Source organism: Thyridium curvatum (genome assembly GCF_004353045.1).
Source record: "Thyridium curvatum strain D216 chromosome Unknown NODE_116_length_89041_cov_73.691005, whole genome shotgun sequence".
In the NCBI taxonomy this organism is placed as follows: domain Eukaryota; kingdom Fungi; phylum Ascomycota; class Sordariomycetes; order Thyridiales; family Thyridiaceae; genus Thyridium; species Thyridium curvatum.
Window position 1 is genome coordinate 835 of NW_022156871.1, and position 14,049 is coordinate 14,883.

The window sequence follows — 14,049 nt, forward strand, 5'->3', positions numbered from 1 at the left end:
AATAGTGTCGTCGAGTCGGTATTACTGATGTTGGAAATATTGAGAATGTAAAGTTCTAAATCGAGTTGGTCTATGATAAAGAGGTTCACACTAGATTTCCTAGTTCTCGGTAGACTGTTTAATAGATAGCCTTACTGGTAAGGGATGCTGCAACTTATATACTAAGTCTGTGGTTTCAACCGGAAAAAATCTAAGACGTTGTTTAGAAGCATGTCTTTTAGATTATGATTGAGGACAATCGTCAAAAAAATCCACTTGTTCCTTGGTCTTGCCGGTTTCCATTGATTACCCTGGTCTTGTTATAATTAACCTCATCAAGATGTTCGTTTTATTGTGACCCATACCACCATAACTACAAAGAAATGCGATCAACATTAGCAAGTAAGAAGCGAGCTCACTCACAAAAAGAGTATGTTATACACCTCATCAGAAAGAAGCACGTACACTGTTAAAGCTGTGTTAGGTCAGAGGAGTATCAGCCTTAATAAGAGTGCGGCCACAAAATGAAATGAGACTCCGCAACTTGCGAGAAATACTTCGACCCGTACTTGCCGAAGAGCACTGCCGCCCCACAGACGCACAGCAGCCGAGCATAGAGGTTCAGATCTCTAGCTAGAAGCGCAAGGAGGGCGGTTAAGACGGTAGTGAAGCCTGGGAAGAAACTATCTAGGAGGGGGGTGGAGGGGAGGGGGGCCTCCTGGCAGGACCAGCTGGGGTAGAGGAGAGCTCTCGTCTGCTAGGCGGTGCGGTTTTGGCACTGCGAAGGATGCGATGCTTGTTAGACAGGTGCGGCTTTTGCACTCGCGACCCGTCCAGGCACGAAAGAAACTCAGATCTGCATCAGCAGTAAGACAAGGGCGTCAATTCTCTGCACATTTGTTCACATATGAGTTTTGGCGAGCCGTTGGAGTCTTGGCAGCGAGTCGCCTAGTGAAACATGTTGCATGCTTTCAGAACGCGGCCATGACACGGCCGGGCCTTGGACGGCTGCTTGGACGGCACCAAAATGAGAATTACTGCTCCGCCCAATAACGCAGTGTGGACACTCCTCCCTCACCACTCGTTTCGCTGTGTGTGTGGCCGGACCCCGAGAGGGGTTACCTTTCCAAGCTGGAAGGCTTCAATTGCAGTCCCTCTGACGATTAAGCTCTGCCATTAATCTAAAACCACAAGGCAGTGCGCTCAATTCGGTAACCAGGTTGTCGGCCATTGCTAATGACACCAAAATCGTCAGAGCTTAACCCAATGATCAAGTTCCCAGACAAAGATGGACAGCTGAATGCTTCTGAATATGATGTAATGGGATCCATGATTCTTATACCAAGGGACGACAGGGAAATCATTAGCGCCCTCCGCGATGGCGTCTGAGTCGACAACACCGAGTCAGAATGCTCGCCGGTCGATCAGCTAGTCACATTAGTGCTCAACTGTGGCGGGATTCGTGGGAAGTGACGCGCCTCGGGTCCTAGCATCTGGGGATAGCGCCCCACCCCCAGGAATCCCCGGAATGATCCCTCTCCACATGTCGAGCGCACAAAATATCTGCCTTTCTGTAGGGTCTGAGGCATTTCCACATCTCCGTCACCGTCATGTAGTCTTGCCCAGTGCCAACAGTCCAGTCACGCTCTGCCCAACGTAAAACTGTCCAGATTGATCATGGCCAAGGAGACAAAGCAGCCATGTCGGAGCGACGAGTCGCCAAGAGAAAACGGTGATGTCGACCAGACCGCGAAAACGTCAGGAGTAACCTCGCGCCGCCTGAAGAAGAGAGAGCTCGACCGAAAAGCACAACGACTTGCTCGGGAGAGAACGAAGAACCATATCGCCGATCTCGAGAAGCTCGTTGACGAGCTCAGGAACAAAGACACAACCGGCCAGGTCCATTCGCTGACCCAATCGTTGCAAGCCGTCACCAAGGAGCGAGACGCTGTGACTACCCTGTTGAAACGGCTCGAGACTTCGATCAGAGACTATCTTGCCTCTCGCGAGGGTCCACCGGTCGAGCTTGCGCCCCCTCCTCGCGAGACATCGAACACGATAGTGGCGTCTCCCAGTGAAAATGGCTCGAGCCAGACTCATCTGCAGCATGCCTTCGATCTCGACTTTCCTATTGACGACACATGCTCCACGCTACCGCTATCAGCCCACGTGTATGGGCAGGGGGGAGAGGATATGTCGGGTGGTCTAGTTCCTACAATCCCTACCTTCTCGCCCGGCGATCTCGACCCGTTTCTGGATGGCATCGTTGAGACGAACCGCGATAAGATGATGCCAACTATCCCCTCATGCGACGACCCTATTGTGCCGATGTCAACACCTGGCTGTGGCTGCCACCCTTCGAGTGCCTTCCCCAATCGTTCTCCCGATCGGAACCTGTGGCGGTTAGCAAACGCAGTCCTCACTCCTCCGGTACATCCACAGAGAGACGGATTTCAGCCCGACCGCGACTGGCAACAGGATATCCCAGTCCGAGCCGTGCTCCACGGCTGGGATGCGGTGGAGGCTCGTGTTGTCAGACTTCCGCCGTTGTGGAGCAAATTGCGCCAGATTGATGAGAATCTCTTCTACTCCTGCGGCAAGGTTGAGAGATTGGCGATCCTGAGGCTTATGCACAGTCTCCTCCTTTACCACCACAGCCCCAGTGATGACCGCCATGCCTTGGTCCCGCCATGGTACCTAGAAAGGTATGAGCCTTTTGCAAGCATCCGTCCGGTGGCGTGAACTAACCGACCAATGACAGGCCCTCCCAAGCAATATCGCATTCATATGCCATCGATTTCTTCGTCTGGTAAGTGAGCTCGTCCGGGGTGATGTCTCTCCTGTAAACCTGACATGCTCCTTCCCCAGGCCCGGGCTACGCGAGCGGTTCGTCTTTTTCCAGCACCGATACTGTGCCAACCTCTTTTGGCATCTCTTCGCGTCATGTCTCCGACTCCTTTGGCCGTTTGAATTCCGCGACGCATATGCTGTCAACATCGAGACCGGACAATTCAGCCTCTCCGAGGCCTTTGAGCGCCGCGTGCGGGACATCAATTCCTGGACAATGACCCACGACATCTTCGCCCAGTGGCCAGAGCTCTACAGTGATATCCCCGCCTTCCCCAACGCTCCCGGGCGACTGGTGAGCCCAAAAGCCCTTGTGCCTTCGACAGGTCCATGGGGATTTCCACCACTAGGTGAACAAAAGAACGCACTGGAGGGTGAGGATGAAGACCATGTAACGTAGTTTTTGGGGAGGATCTAGGCCATAAAACGTCTGTTCTTCTGGGGTACGAGAATAGCCATGTGTTTTAGACCGGTGTCAGAAACTCTGCCTGTAGAAAAGCCCATTTTTAGCAAGATTCATACTCAAGCCGCTCCTGTGTTGTCTTGCCTTGTTGTGCTAGATCGGAGACTGGGTTATAACATTTATCGAAAACTGGGGTTCTCCACTCCAATACTGGATTGCAGGACATGGTATACATGAGTTCTTGCTGATGCGTTTGGGGTCCATGGGTTGTAGTCAGGATGTTCGTAGTCAGAAAGTGGTGCTAACCATTATTAAAGGGTGTGGAGGGCCGAGTCGACCAGGACGACTCGGTCGAAACTTGGAGTGGGCAGGGATCAACAACACCAGCTGTAATTAATCCGCATGATATCAGCAACTCGTTACGAACCAACACATCGCCTCCATACCAGCCTTGAAGAATAATAGTTGTCCTCAACAAGAGTCATGGCTATCGACACAAACGGCACGAGTGCCGGGCACTCAATTAGCTTCGAGAAGTTCTACAACACTGTCAATGGCAAACTGGTCACCACCGCTAAATCAATCCACGGTGTCAATCCGTCGACCCTGGAGACACTCCCCGATGTTCCATTGTCGACTGAAGAGGACCTCAATGCTGCCGTTACCGCAGCTAGAAATGCAGCACCGGGGTGGGCGGAGACACCGCTGGAGGAGCGCCAGAAAGCCGTCATCAGTTTTGCCGATGCTCTTGAAGCCCTGAAAAGCTCATTTGCAGACATGCTCGTGCAGGAAAACGGCAAACCGGTATGATGAGATCAGCACCACATGAAATGCTAGCAAAACTAATCGAAAGTAGCTTCCGGTAGCTCAAGGTGAGGTCGCCAACGGAGCACATTGGTTGCGTACGCAAGCGGGTCTGTCTTTCCCCGAGGAAGTAGTGGAGGATACCGATGATCGTGTCATCGTGACCCGATATTCACCTCTTGGTAAGCGCCCTTGGTCTTGTCTCTACACCCTTAGCATCAGTACTCATCAATATCTAGGAGTGGCGGCCGCCATCGTACCATGGAACTGTAAGATCTTCGCACCTCACAAGGAACTCGGTGTCCGAACTCGCTACTGATTGTGTTGCGCACAGTTCCTCTTATGCTAGGTGAGTAACTCAGATGCCCATGCAAGACCTTTTGACTGACCCCGCGCTTAGCATGTGGAAAGATCGCTCCAGCTCTCATCACGGGCAACGCCCTCATCATGAAGCCTTCGTAAGTCTCTGCTCATTCCAGCCAGGATCCATGTTGACAGTCGCGTCGAGTTAATATCGCTTCCTCCAGGCCGTTCACTCCGTACTGTGGGCTCAAGTTGGGTGAACTGGCGCAGCGCTTCTTCCCACCGGGTGTCTTTCAAGTTCTCAGTGGAGACGACAACTTGGGTCCGTGGATCACAGGGCACCCTGGCATTGACAAAATCAGCTTCACAGGCTCCACGGCTACAGGAAAGCGCGTGATGGAAAGTTGCAGCAAAACGCTGAAGCGTGTAACCCTTGAATTGTGAGTGAGCCCGTCTAAGTGCCCCCTAAAACCAGGGAGGCGCATACTAACCTGGACCACAAGGGGCGGTAACGATCCAGCTATCGTCTGCGAGGATGTCGATGTCCAAGATGCGGCACAGAAGGTATTTGCTGGCCGGTACCCAAAGCGAGTTCTTGAATTTAACGCCATGTCTTAAGATTACGCAGCTTGCTTTCTTGAATTCGGGCCAGGTATGTAGGCGACCCTGACAGCCTCGAACGATAGACTAATAGTGCTCCAAGATCTGCGTGGCCATCAAGCGAGTCTACGTGCACTCCTCTATCTACAGCGAGTTCCTTAACCAGATTGTGGCTTGCCTCAAGCACTATCTTGTTGGTGACGGCAAGCAAGAGGGCGTCGGCCTCGGGCCCATACAGAACAGCTTGCAGTATAACCGAGTCAAGGCTTTTCTGCAGGAGATTGAGCGAGCTGGGCTCAAGGTCGCCACGGGTCAGGGATCTCTCGCACCGGCAGCAGATATAGGCAAGGGATACTTCGTCAGGCCCGTCGTCGTCGATAATCCCCCAGACACAAGCCACGTAGTTGTGGACGAACCCTTTGGTAAAGACGAGCCTCTCGAGTTCCCCTTGCTCAGATCCATGCTAATCTATGAACAGCTCCCATCCTGCCCTTGCTCAGATGGGATACCGATGACGAGGTTATTCGACGGGCAAACAACCGACCATGGGTCTAGGTGCATCAGTGTGGTCAGAGGATGTGAAAAGGGCTTCCACAATCGCGAGGCAGCTGCAAGCTGGTAGCGTCTGGGTGAACACACACCTTGAGCTTCGACCTGATGCAACGTTTGGTGGACATAAACAGAGTGGACTTGGATCTGAATGGGGAACAGATGGACTGAAGAGCTACTGTAACACACAGACCTTGTTTTTGAAGAAGTAGTTTTGTAGATTCAAACATAAAAGGCAATTCCTCGTTCCTCGCAGGCCCTAACATGCTATTGATCTCAGAGCTTCTCAAGATCTGGAGAAATTCACTTCTTTGTCCACAGAGTCAATGCAGCACCACCCTGGTGAGGGGTCACATGGAGAGTACTTACTGGTAGAGCTCTGTGGGGATGGCCGCCGCGTGTATTGGAGACTCACAAGGGCCGCTCCGGAGAGTTGACTTAACCCCTTTCTTGCCCACGAGTCAGCACATAGCCATTCTTTCGAGTCCCTTGTTGACCCCCTTCAGATGTTCAGCTGACCGGTCCAACATGCAACCACGTATGTGCAGGAATCTGATAGAGTCACTGGTGGGTGAGTACCATATTCTGCAGTCATTGTCCCAGTCTTGCGGGCCCACAAAGTGGTGCACTAAGACGGGTTGTGTTGCTCGAGTCAGATACTCTGACATTTCAACTTGGTGGACCTTGAGGCCAATCAACAGACTTATGATTCAAAGCGATTGACACGACATGCCTCTCCGCATCCCCCAGCTTTTTGGTGTGGGGATGAAGTGGTTGCTATATGATATAAATAAGACCTGCTAATACAATATCTCGGAAGTGCTGATTGAGGAGGACCAGAGCTTTGCGGTCCCCTATCCCAAAACCCACACCCACAATGCCTCCGTCTCTCCCTGCTTTGTCTGACCCAGCCCTCCAAGGCGCCATGGCCAGCCTTCGGGGCACGGCCGCTTCACAGGCAGCCTTCGTTGTTGGCATATCATTGCACTTGTTTGTCTTTCGGATTGGGGAATGGGACCTTGCCACCATGCGACTCATCTTGGGCACCGTCTACATCCAAGTTGCAGCCACTGCTCTCCTCGTATATGCCTTCCCAGACGTGTATCCCTCGGTTTTAGAAACAGCAGGGATCGTGGCCCGCCTTCTCGGGCTCGTGATCACGGGTATATGGTCGAGCATGCTCGTGTACAGGGGCTTTTTCCACCGACTCTGCCGCTTTCCCGGGCCATTCTTGGCGCGGTTCTCCAACTTTTACATCGCGGGGATCTCGATGAAAAAGCTCCTGCTACACAAAGAGGTACAAGCTCTCCATAGACAGTACGGCGACTATGTGAGAATCGGTACGTTATGGAGACGATGGCCGTCCCTTCAATTCGTCACAAGCCTAATGCCGGTGTCTTCTAGGTCCGTCGGAGTTGTCCATCAATGATCCCAAGGCCGTCTCGCTTATCCACGGAAACTCTACAACTTGCGTCAAGGGGCCTTGGTACAACGTGCACCACCCAATGGTACCAATCCAGATGATCCGTGACAAAGCAGAGCACCGCAAGCGCCGACAGGTCTGGGACCGGGGCTTCAGTTCCAAGGGTAAGTTCCGCCGACGATAACGAGATTGAGAGGCCAAAATGTTGATCTGTTGCACCAGCACTGCGGGACTACGAGCCCAGAGTCATCAACCATGCCGAAGACTTGTTCAAGCAGATCGCAAAGATGGAGGGGCAGCCGATCAACGTCACCGACTGGTTCAACTTCTACAGCTTTGACGTTATGGGTGATCTGGCCTTTGGCAAGTCCTTCCACATGCTGCGCGACGGTATCAAGCATTATTTTATGACGGCACTGCACGGATTCATGATTGGCGTTGGCCTCTTCAGTCATCTGTTGTGGCTCTTCCCGATCTTCAAAAAGACCCCCGTCCTGAATGCCGAGGACAAGAAGTTCTGGTACTGGGTCTTGGATCAGGTGGAAGAAAGAAAAAGGGTAAGAACACATGGGCCGAAAAAGATCAGGAATTCGGCTGATATGGACAGAACATTCCCGACCGCCCGGATGTATTTTCTTGGATTCTCGAGAGCTACAACAGCCTGGCGAAGCCCACCAAGCAAGATGACCTCAACTTGATCGGCGATGCTTTCGTGATTGCCGTCGCAGGAAGGTAAGGCAGATATGGCCTCTTTTCGGAGATCTGGATGTACTTATGCTTACCTTTGTGGCAGTGATACCACAGCGGCCACGCTCTCCTGCTTGTTCTACGAACTTGCCGCTCACCCTGAGTGCGTGAAACAACTGCAGACGGAGGTTGACCCTCTTTTTAGCGGACAAGAGGGGCAGGAAAATGACATGCGGGCTCTGGCACAACTGGAGCACCTCAACGCAGTGATCAACGAGGCTCTCCGTCTCCATCCTCCCGTGCCGTCAGGCGTTCAGAGGATGACCGGTCCCGAGGGCCTGCAGATTGGTGACACGTTCGTGCCAGGCAACACTATTGTCCAGATCCCAAGCTACACCATGTTCAGAGGTGAGTACAGGCACCTATTGCCAGTCGCTCCAACGCTGGCCGTGGCAGACACCAGCAGCTAACGAGAATATCGTGCAACGCAGATGAAAGATGCTTCGAGCAGCCAGACGACTTCATTCCCGAGCGGTGGACGACGAAGAAAGAGATGACCAAGGACGCCAGTGTGTTCGTGCCGTTCTCCATGGGTCGATACTCGTGCATCGGCAAACAGCTGGGATTGATCGAGATCCGATATGTTACAGCACATCTGATCCACAAGTACAACCTGTCTTTCGCAAAGGACCAGGCTCCGCGCAAATTTGTCGAGGGACAGCGGGATACATTTACAATTGCACTCCCTGATCTAAAACTAGTCTTTACGCCGAGATCATAGTTGAAATGACGGGCTACGATCAGGTAGATGCCTCGGTGGAAGCGGCTGGATTATTAGGACTGTAGGTCTGAATACAATTTTCAGCATATGTGGGACGATGTCAGCATAAGCTGTAAACTCGTGTTATTAAAATGTGTACATGCGCGAATAAATACAGCGATATCCTTTAGGATTTGATATGGATCTTGAATTAGACATTAAAGCTTGAAAAATAGTAACAAAATCAATGCGCCGAAGCTGTACGGTTGTCCATCGAAAAGATTTGCGAGATCCATCCTGATGCCCACTTAGTTTCAAGCTGTCCTTCCGCCGGCTCAGATGTGCATACCCCTTTATCGGAAATCTTGTTGACACCCTCACAAGACACCTTCCCCTGTTGCTTCTCGCTTTTCTCAACCAGTGGGATTGAACCTCTACTCGGCTGTCTCACTGGTCTCTCCTCAACCTGGTGTCCCTTGTCTACGACATGCGGGACAGCCCTGAGGGTTTCAGAAGAGTCCCTCGCATTCCTACTGTCCTTGATTAAGGAATGACGGCTGGGGGCGAGCGATAGTCTGGACATGCGAGACACGTCGGAGAGTCGCGGTCGTATCTCGCTCTCATTCTGATGGACAAGTTCCTCGACTTTCAGACGCTCAGCCATGGTAGTCTTTGTTTCAAAAGACGTTGCCGTAGCCTTTTGTACCGTTTTGGGTACCTTGAGGCGCCTTACGAATAGGCGCCTCATGGCTGGGGGCATGTATCGCCTAACGCTACGCGAAGCCTCCTGGATCATCAAGGCGTCGACAATGTTGCTCGCGATGGTAGCCAAGACAACCTCGCAGTCGATGTCGTGGGCGCTGGCAAATTTGCAGATGGAGCTGTGATCTCCGTTGACAGCCAGCTGCACCTCCTGAGGCAGTCCCATGGTCGCCGACTCCTTGTCCACGATGAGGCCGAGCCGTCCGTACGGGTGTGTCTCCCAGAAGCTGAGGATGGTGAACCTGTCGCTCAGGTGCCGGAACTCCTCACACCGCTCCGTCGCCATGTCCAAGTGCTTCTTGAGGCCCTTGACCAGGTCGTTCCGCGGATTCCCGATAAGCTTGCGAACGATGCTGGCGGCGGTGTTTCCCACGTTGGCAAAGTTTCCACCCCGATGGGGCGTACCGAAGAAGGCCAAGAGAGTTGTAGATTTGAGAATCCGCTTATAACTCGGGTTCAACATCGCTAGCACAAGGGCTTGCTTTACCACGAGACCTCCCAGGCTGTGTGAGACAAAGACGATGGGCCTCCGGGAGGCACCCTTCCGCCTCATGGACAGGTGGTGGAGCAGGTTGCTCGCGTGGTCATCGATGTTGATGGCAGCCGCTCCGATGGCAGGGCTCGAGTTGTATTCGAAGAGCATCACGCGCGCCGCCACGGGCAGACGCTCGGGCAGAAGGTCCCGAAGCCATAACGTGCCATCTTTGGTCCATGTGCTGCGTGCATGATCACGCTTATTTGCGAAGTTTAGGCCGTGTAGGGTAGGGCGACGATACTAGTCGTGCGATGCTACGTCAGAAGAGTTTCAAGACATTCGATCGTAGTAGGACTTACTCGATCTTCGCTTTTCCGGGGTCGGCAAGAATGTGGAGGCCAGGATTAAAGTCGAGTTTGTCCACCGTGTTAGGTTGAGGGGAATCCATACTCAATCACTTGAGAGAGTTGAGAAGAACAAAGAATCACGAAATGGATCCCGATCGAGCGAAACTGTCGAACGAGAACACAGCAGCAACGCCTTCTAAAAGCAGATCGGTCAACTATTAATAACAGGTGATAGAAAAAGTGAAATGAAAGGAATGTCTGTCGTTGGAAGAGTTGAATTTCAAATGGGGAAATGGTGCAGAAACGGTTACGGCACATATGTGGGAATCAGGTCTGCTCTTCTACCTCAAAGGCCGGGACTGGCGGTGCCTGCCTGCCTGAGGATCACACAAGAACTGCTGCCTCATGTACGGTACAGCCCACCGCTGTGGTACTAACCCATATACTGCTCGAGAAAGTCGCTGCAGCTGCAGTCTCAGATTCGGCGAAATGCATGGGATGGTCCTGAGGCTGCTGGCCGTGGCTGGGCGACGGCATGTGGACGGACCCGAGCCTCAGCCACCTGTCTCACGGCATGTCCAAGATAGTATCGCCGCAGCTCCGGACCTCCAGCCTCCATGTGGCCAAAATTTCCGGAACTTTGGCCCGCGGACTCTGGTCAGATAACGAAGGCCCGATGCCATTGTCCGAAAACCTCGAGCTTCATACAAAAGTACTAGAAGACAGCTGCACAACTCCTGAGAAGGGTCTCCATGGGAGAGACTGGCCGAAAGACAGAGCTCATGCATCGGGAGAGGTGCATGCAGAGAACGCGTACGCTGAGTCAACGCTAATCAGAAAGGGTGGCTACACACAGGCAAAGCGCATTTAGCATACATCTCTCCCTGCATCAGGACCTCTTGGGCTAATCCGATGCTTGTTCCCGTGAGGTTGTCCTACAACAATGCACTTCGGTATGCAGAGCTCCTAAATACAATGGCCGTGCTGGCAAGAGTGATCGTTTGTTCTCACTTACATAAGTCTGACGCTCCTTTCCATAATAGCATGTAATCGATGCTATTTCCCGTGCAGAGCCCATCATTGAGCTTATTATAGGCAGGCACAGTCAGCCAATCATATGCTCATGGGAAACTTGCATAACGCCATGTCCGTAGTGCCAGATGATTCCAGTCATCCCAACAGCTGACAGGAATCCTGGAAGGTGTGGCTTCATTATGGACACGGGGATGGGCCAATTGCTGAGTCACCAAAGGCACCAAGTGAAGGCACAGAACCTCAATGCTTGTCGAGGCCGTTTATTGGCACCCACAGCCCCAAGTACGACATGGAAGTCTAGTATACCATCAATTTAGGAGACGAAGAAAGAGAAAGAAAAAAAGAAAAAAAAAGCCTCGCTTTCAATCGAGACAAGATCTCAAAATCTCCAAAACTTGGTCTTTCTCAACCAACGGTATCGGATTCTTTTTGCAACAAGCATCCTTCCGGCTGTTTTCTGCAATGGCGTCGAGATCTTTTGGAGCAATGTTATACTCGTTCAGTTTCCGCGGCAGGCCCAAGGCTCGAATCACGGTATCCAGCGCGTCTCCTAGATCGGCCTTGCCCTTCACCAGACCATGCTGCTCAAAGACTCTAGCAACAACCGGGTCGCTCCAAAGAGCATCTAGAATTATCTGCTGTTGTGCGCCATTGGTCTTTGCATTGTATTTCTGCACTGCAGGTAGACAAACGCATGTAGTCTCTTTCTTCGGGTTAGCGAGCTGGCGGGTAAAATTTCAAGCACCACTTGCCTGCGTGAGGAACACCGTACGGCCCCAACTGGTGCCCAATGCCATGCGACCCCCCTGATCATGCGGTTAGTCGTAGCTCCCAACGGATATGATCAACAGAAACCTACCAAGCGGTACATCATAATACACATACGGCTTCATGCTCTCTGCGGTCCCGCGCTGAGCATTCAGCCTGGCCTCGAGATCCTTCGGGTCCTCCTTTGACCGCAGAAGAGCCGGGATCAGAAGGCACAGTCCTTTCAGCGCGGCTTTGGTGCCCTCCGGGTGCGGCTTCGAGGAGCAGACCGACTCGACGCAGTGGTCGACCGCTCGCATGCCCGTGGAGAGCCACACCCGCTCCGGGGCAGTGACGGTGAGCCGGGGATCGAGCACAATGACCCGAGGCCCGATGCCGACGGGGTCTTCGAAAAGGTACTTGAACTTGGTGCGGTCGTTGGTCGCGCCGCCGTGCGGGTTGTGCTCGCCTGCGGAGAGGGTGGTGGTGACGGACATGATCGGCATTGTAGAAGGCTTGAGCTCGGTAGCACCCGGGGGCTGGTCTCCCCTTGGCTCAGCGGTCTTGAGCAGTGAGTCCAGTTTCTCGTGAGTGTCTACGTCGTTGGCAATGGCCTGTGGCCCTGTCAGTATCTCGGCTCGTAACGGAGATCAATAGCTTACAAAGACAATTGTCTTGGCGCCGTCGACCAAACTACCTCCTCCAACAGTGATGATGGAGTCGGCTCCCGAGTCTTTGACTTCTTGGCTTATCTGAAGAACCTCGGAGAAGAGAGTATGCGGTTGCATTCCTTTGTGGACACCAGCCACCTGGCCACCATTCTGACTCAAAGCATTTGACAGTCGCTCGACAGCATCGGTCTCACGGCTGAGGGAGCGAGAGATGATGATGAACGGTCTCGAGCGTTTTAGGCTAGCCTTGATGTGTCGTGCACACGCTTTCTCATAGGGTAGGTTGTATGTGATGATTGGAAACGGCTTGCCTGGGCTGACACGCTCGGTGGCCTCTTCCGGAGGCATGATGATCTGGCCGACTGTTTATGAGAGAACCTCTGATTCTGGAATTAGCATTGATTGATACTAGACCCCGCGTCATCGAGCAGTCGTTAGAGTAGCAGTACTGTTGAGAGGATGCCGAAGGTAGCTTTTTGGGTGAATCGGGTTTGCGGGGATGCACGACGTAATGCCGAAGACGGATTAGCAATCCCGCTTTCGCCTTTCTAGCTTGCAAATTGGTTGACTAGCTCAGCATCAACTCATCAGGATACAAAAGTCATCCATCTAAAGCAGTCAACCTAAACCTAAACACAGATTAAGAATCTTTGAGAATTCCACTGCTCCAAAAGCTCTCTCCTCGCACCACAACATCTTGCCCCTCCTTATCCGACCAAAGGGAACACTCTGCTTCCCCGATACCATCAGCTGTTTGAGAGTAGTTCCCCAAGTACCATTTCGTCCCGCAGCCTGTTAGACTCCAGCAAGATAGTAATCCCTCTGGATGTACATCCACAGAAGAACGCCGGCGCTCTGTACAAAAGGGATTAGACACTCCTTGGGCCCCGTCGTCTTCCAGATGAAGAGCTCGGTGCCGTAGAGAAACAGCACGCCGACGAAAGTCGCCTGCGCCAGGCTGTAGAGCTCCGGGTTGGTGATGTGGTAGGCGGCAAAGGCGCGGATGAGACCCGTGTACACATTCTTGACGCTGTACACGTGCGCCAGCAGGCGTGTCTTCTGCGCCCTGTCTACGCCGCTCCACTGCCGGCACGCGCCGACCGGGTCGCCGAGATATCCGACGATGGCGTGGATGATGGCCATGGTGCTCATCTAGTCAGAATGGTCGTCAGAGCTGTAGTACTAGGCCATGCTAGACAAGGGGCATTCCTTGAAACACTCAGGTGCCAGACATACAGCGAGTAGAACAGAAGGCAGCATGCCTTCATGCTGTGGTACCAGGGCATTCACCATCTCGGATGAGGACCAGTATCTCTGTCTCGCCCTTTCCTCAGTCCTGTCAAAGTTGCGTAAGGGATCCGTGGAGAGTCGGTATTTCGTGATGATCCTAGCTGGCTCTTCTCCATTTGATTGCATCCAGGAGTTGGGTGAGATTTTAGAAGCTTACTCCGTAGGATTCGAAGTTTTAATTACGGGCTCCTGCTCAAACCGTCGTAGTGGAGCCGAATGCCTTCTATGCCACATTTTGACATAATCCTTCAGAACTAAAGTGGAGTCAATTTGCACAAGAACACGCAAAGTCCGATCCAACTGTTGGCATAAGCATTCGATGGAGATGGGGGTTCGGGCCGTAGCAAGGATAGCCGTGGGTGGTGAT

General features: G+C 52.6%; 6 protein-coding genes across 6 annotated transcripts; 3 read left to right on the forward strand and 3 right to left on the reverse strand.

Moving 5' to 3' along the window:
• Positions 1-1,656: 1,656 nt before the first annotated feature.
• Positions 1,657-3,226, forward strand: E0L32_011727 (uncharacterized protein; the record flags this gene model as incomplete). The annotated part of the gene is made up of 3 exons (XM_031134488.1): positions 1,657-2,684; positions 2,741-2,788; positions 2,848-3,226. 3 exons carry the CDS (start codon positions 1,657-1,659, stop codon positions 3,224-3,226), a joined length of 1,455 nt encoding a protein of 484 aa, XP_031000063.1.
• Positions 3,227-3,712: 486 nt separating this feature from the next.
• E0L32_011728 (uncharacterized protein) lies at positions 3,713-5,491 on the forward strand (the record flags this gene model as incomplete). Its single annotated transcript, XM_031134489.1, has 10 exons — positions 3,713-4,033; positions 4,086-4,215; positions 4,273-4,302; positions 4,368-4,382; positions 4,434-4,491; positions 4,561-4,776; positions 4,840-4,900; positions 4,956-4,988; positions 5,040-5,358; positions 5,415-5,491. 10 exons carry the CDS (start codon positions 3,713-3,715, stop codon positions 5,489-5,491), a joined length of 1,260 nt encoding a protein of 419 aa, XP_031000064.1.
• An 871-nt stretch (positions 5,492-6,362) lies between these two features.
• On the forward strand, positions 6,363-8,376 carry E0L32_011729 (uncharacterized protein; the record flags this gene model as incomplete). Its single annotated transcript, XM_031134490.1, has 6 exons — positions 6,363-6,825; positions 6,890-7,072; positions 7,131-7,465; positions 7,516-7,640; positions 7,702-8,003; positions 8,087-8,376. The coding sequence occupies 6 exons, from the start codon at positions 6,363-6,365 to the stop codon at positions 8,374-8,376; spliced, it is 1,698 nt and encodes a 565-aa protein (XP_031000065.1).
• Positions 8,377-8,599: 223 nt separating this feature from the next.
• Positions 8,600-10,040, reverse strand: E0L32_011730 (uncharacterized protein; the record flags this gene model as incomplete). The annotated part of the gene is made up of 2 exons (XM_031134491.1): positions 8,600-9,833; positions 9,952-10,040. The coding sequence occupies 2 exons, from the start codon at positions 10,038-10,040 to the stop codon at positions 8,600-8,602; spliced, it is 1,323 nt and encodes a 440-aa protein (XP_031000066.1).
• Positions 10,041-11,336: 1,296 nt separating this feature from the next.
• On the reverse strand, positions 11,337-12,740 carry E0L32_011731 (uncharacterized protein; the record flags this gene model as incomplete). The annotated part of the gene is made up of 3 exons (XM_031134493.1): positions 11,337-11,650; positions 11,834-12,335; positions 12,384-12,740. The coding sequence occupies 3 exons, from the start codon at positions 12,738-12,740 to the stop codon at positions 11,337-11,339; spliced, it is 1,173 nt and encodes a 390-aa protein (XP_031000067.1).
• Positions 12,741-13,187: 447 nt separating this feature from the next.
• On the reverse strand, positions 13,188-13,808 carry E0L32_011732 (uncharacterized protein; the record flags this gene model as incomplete). The annotated part of the gene is made up of 2 exons (XM_031134494.1): positions 13,188-13,544; positions 13,629-13,808. 2 exons carry the CDS (start codon positions 13,806-13,808, stop codon positions 13,188-13,190), a joined length of 537 nt encoding a protein of 178 aa, XP_031000068.1.
• Between the last annotated feature and the right edge of the window lie 241 nt (positions 13,809-14,049).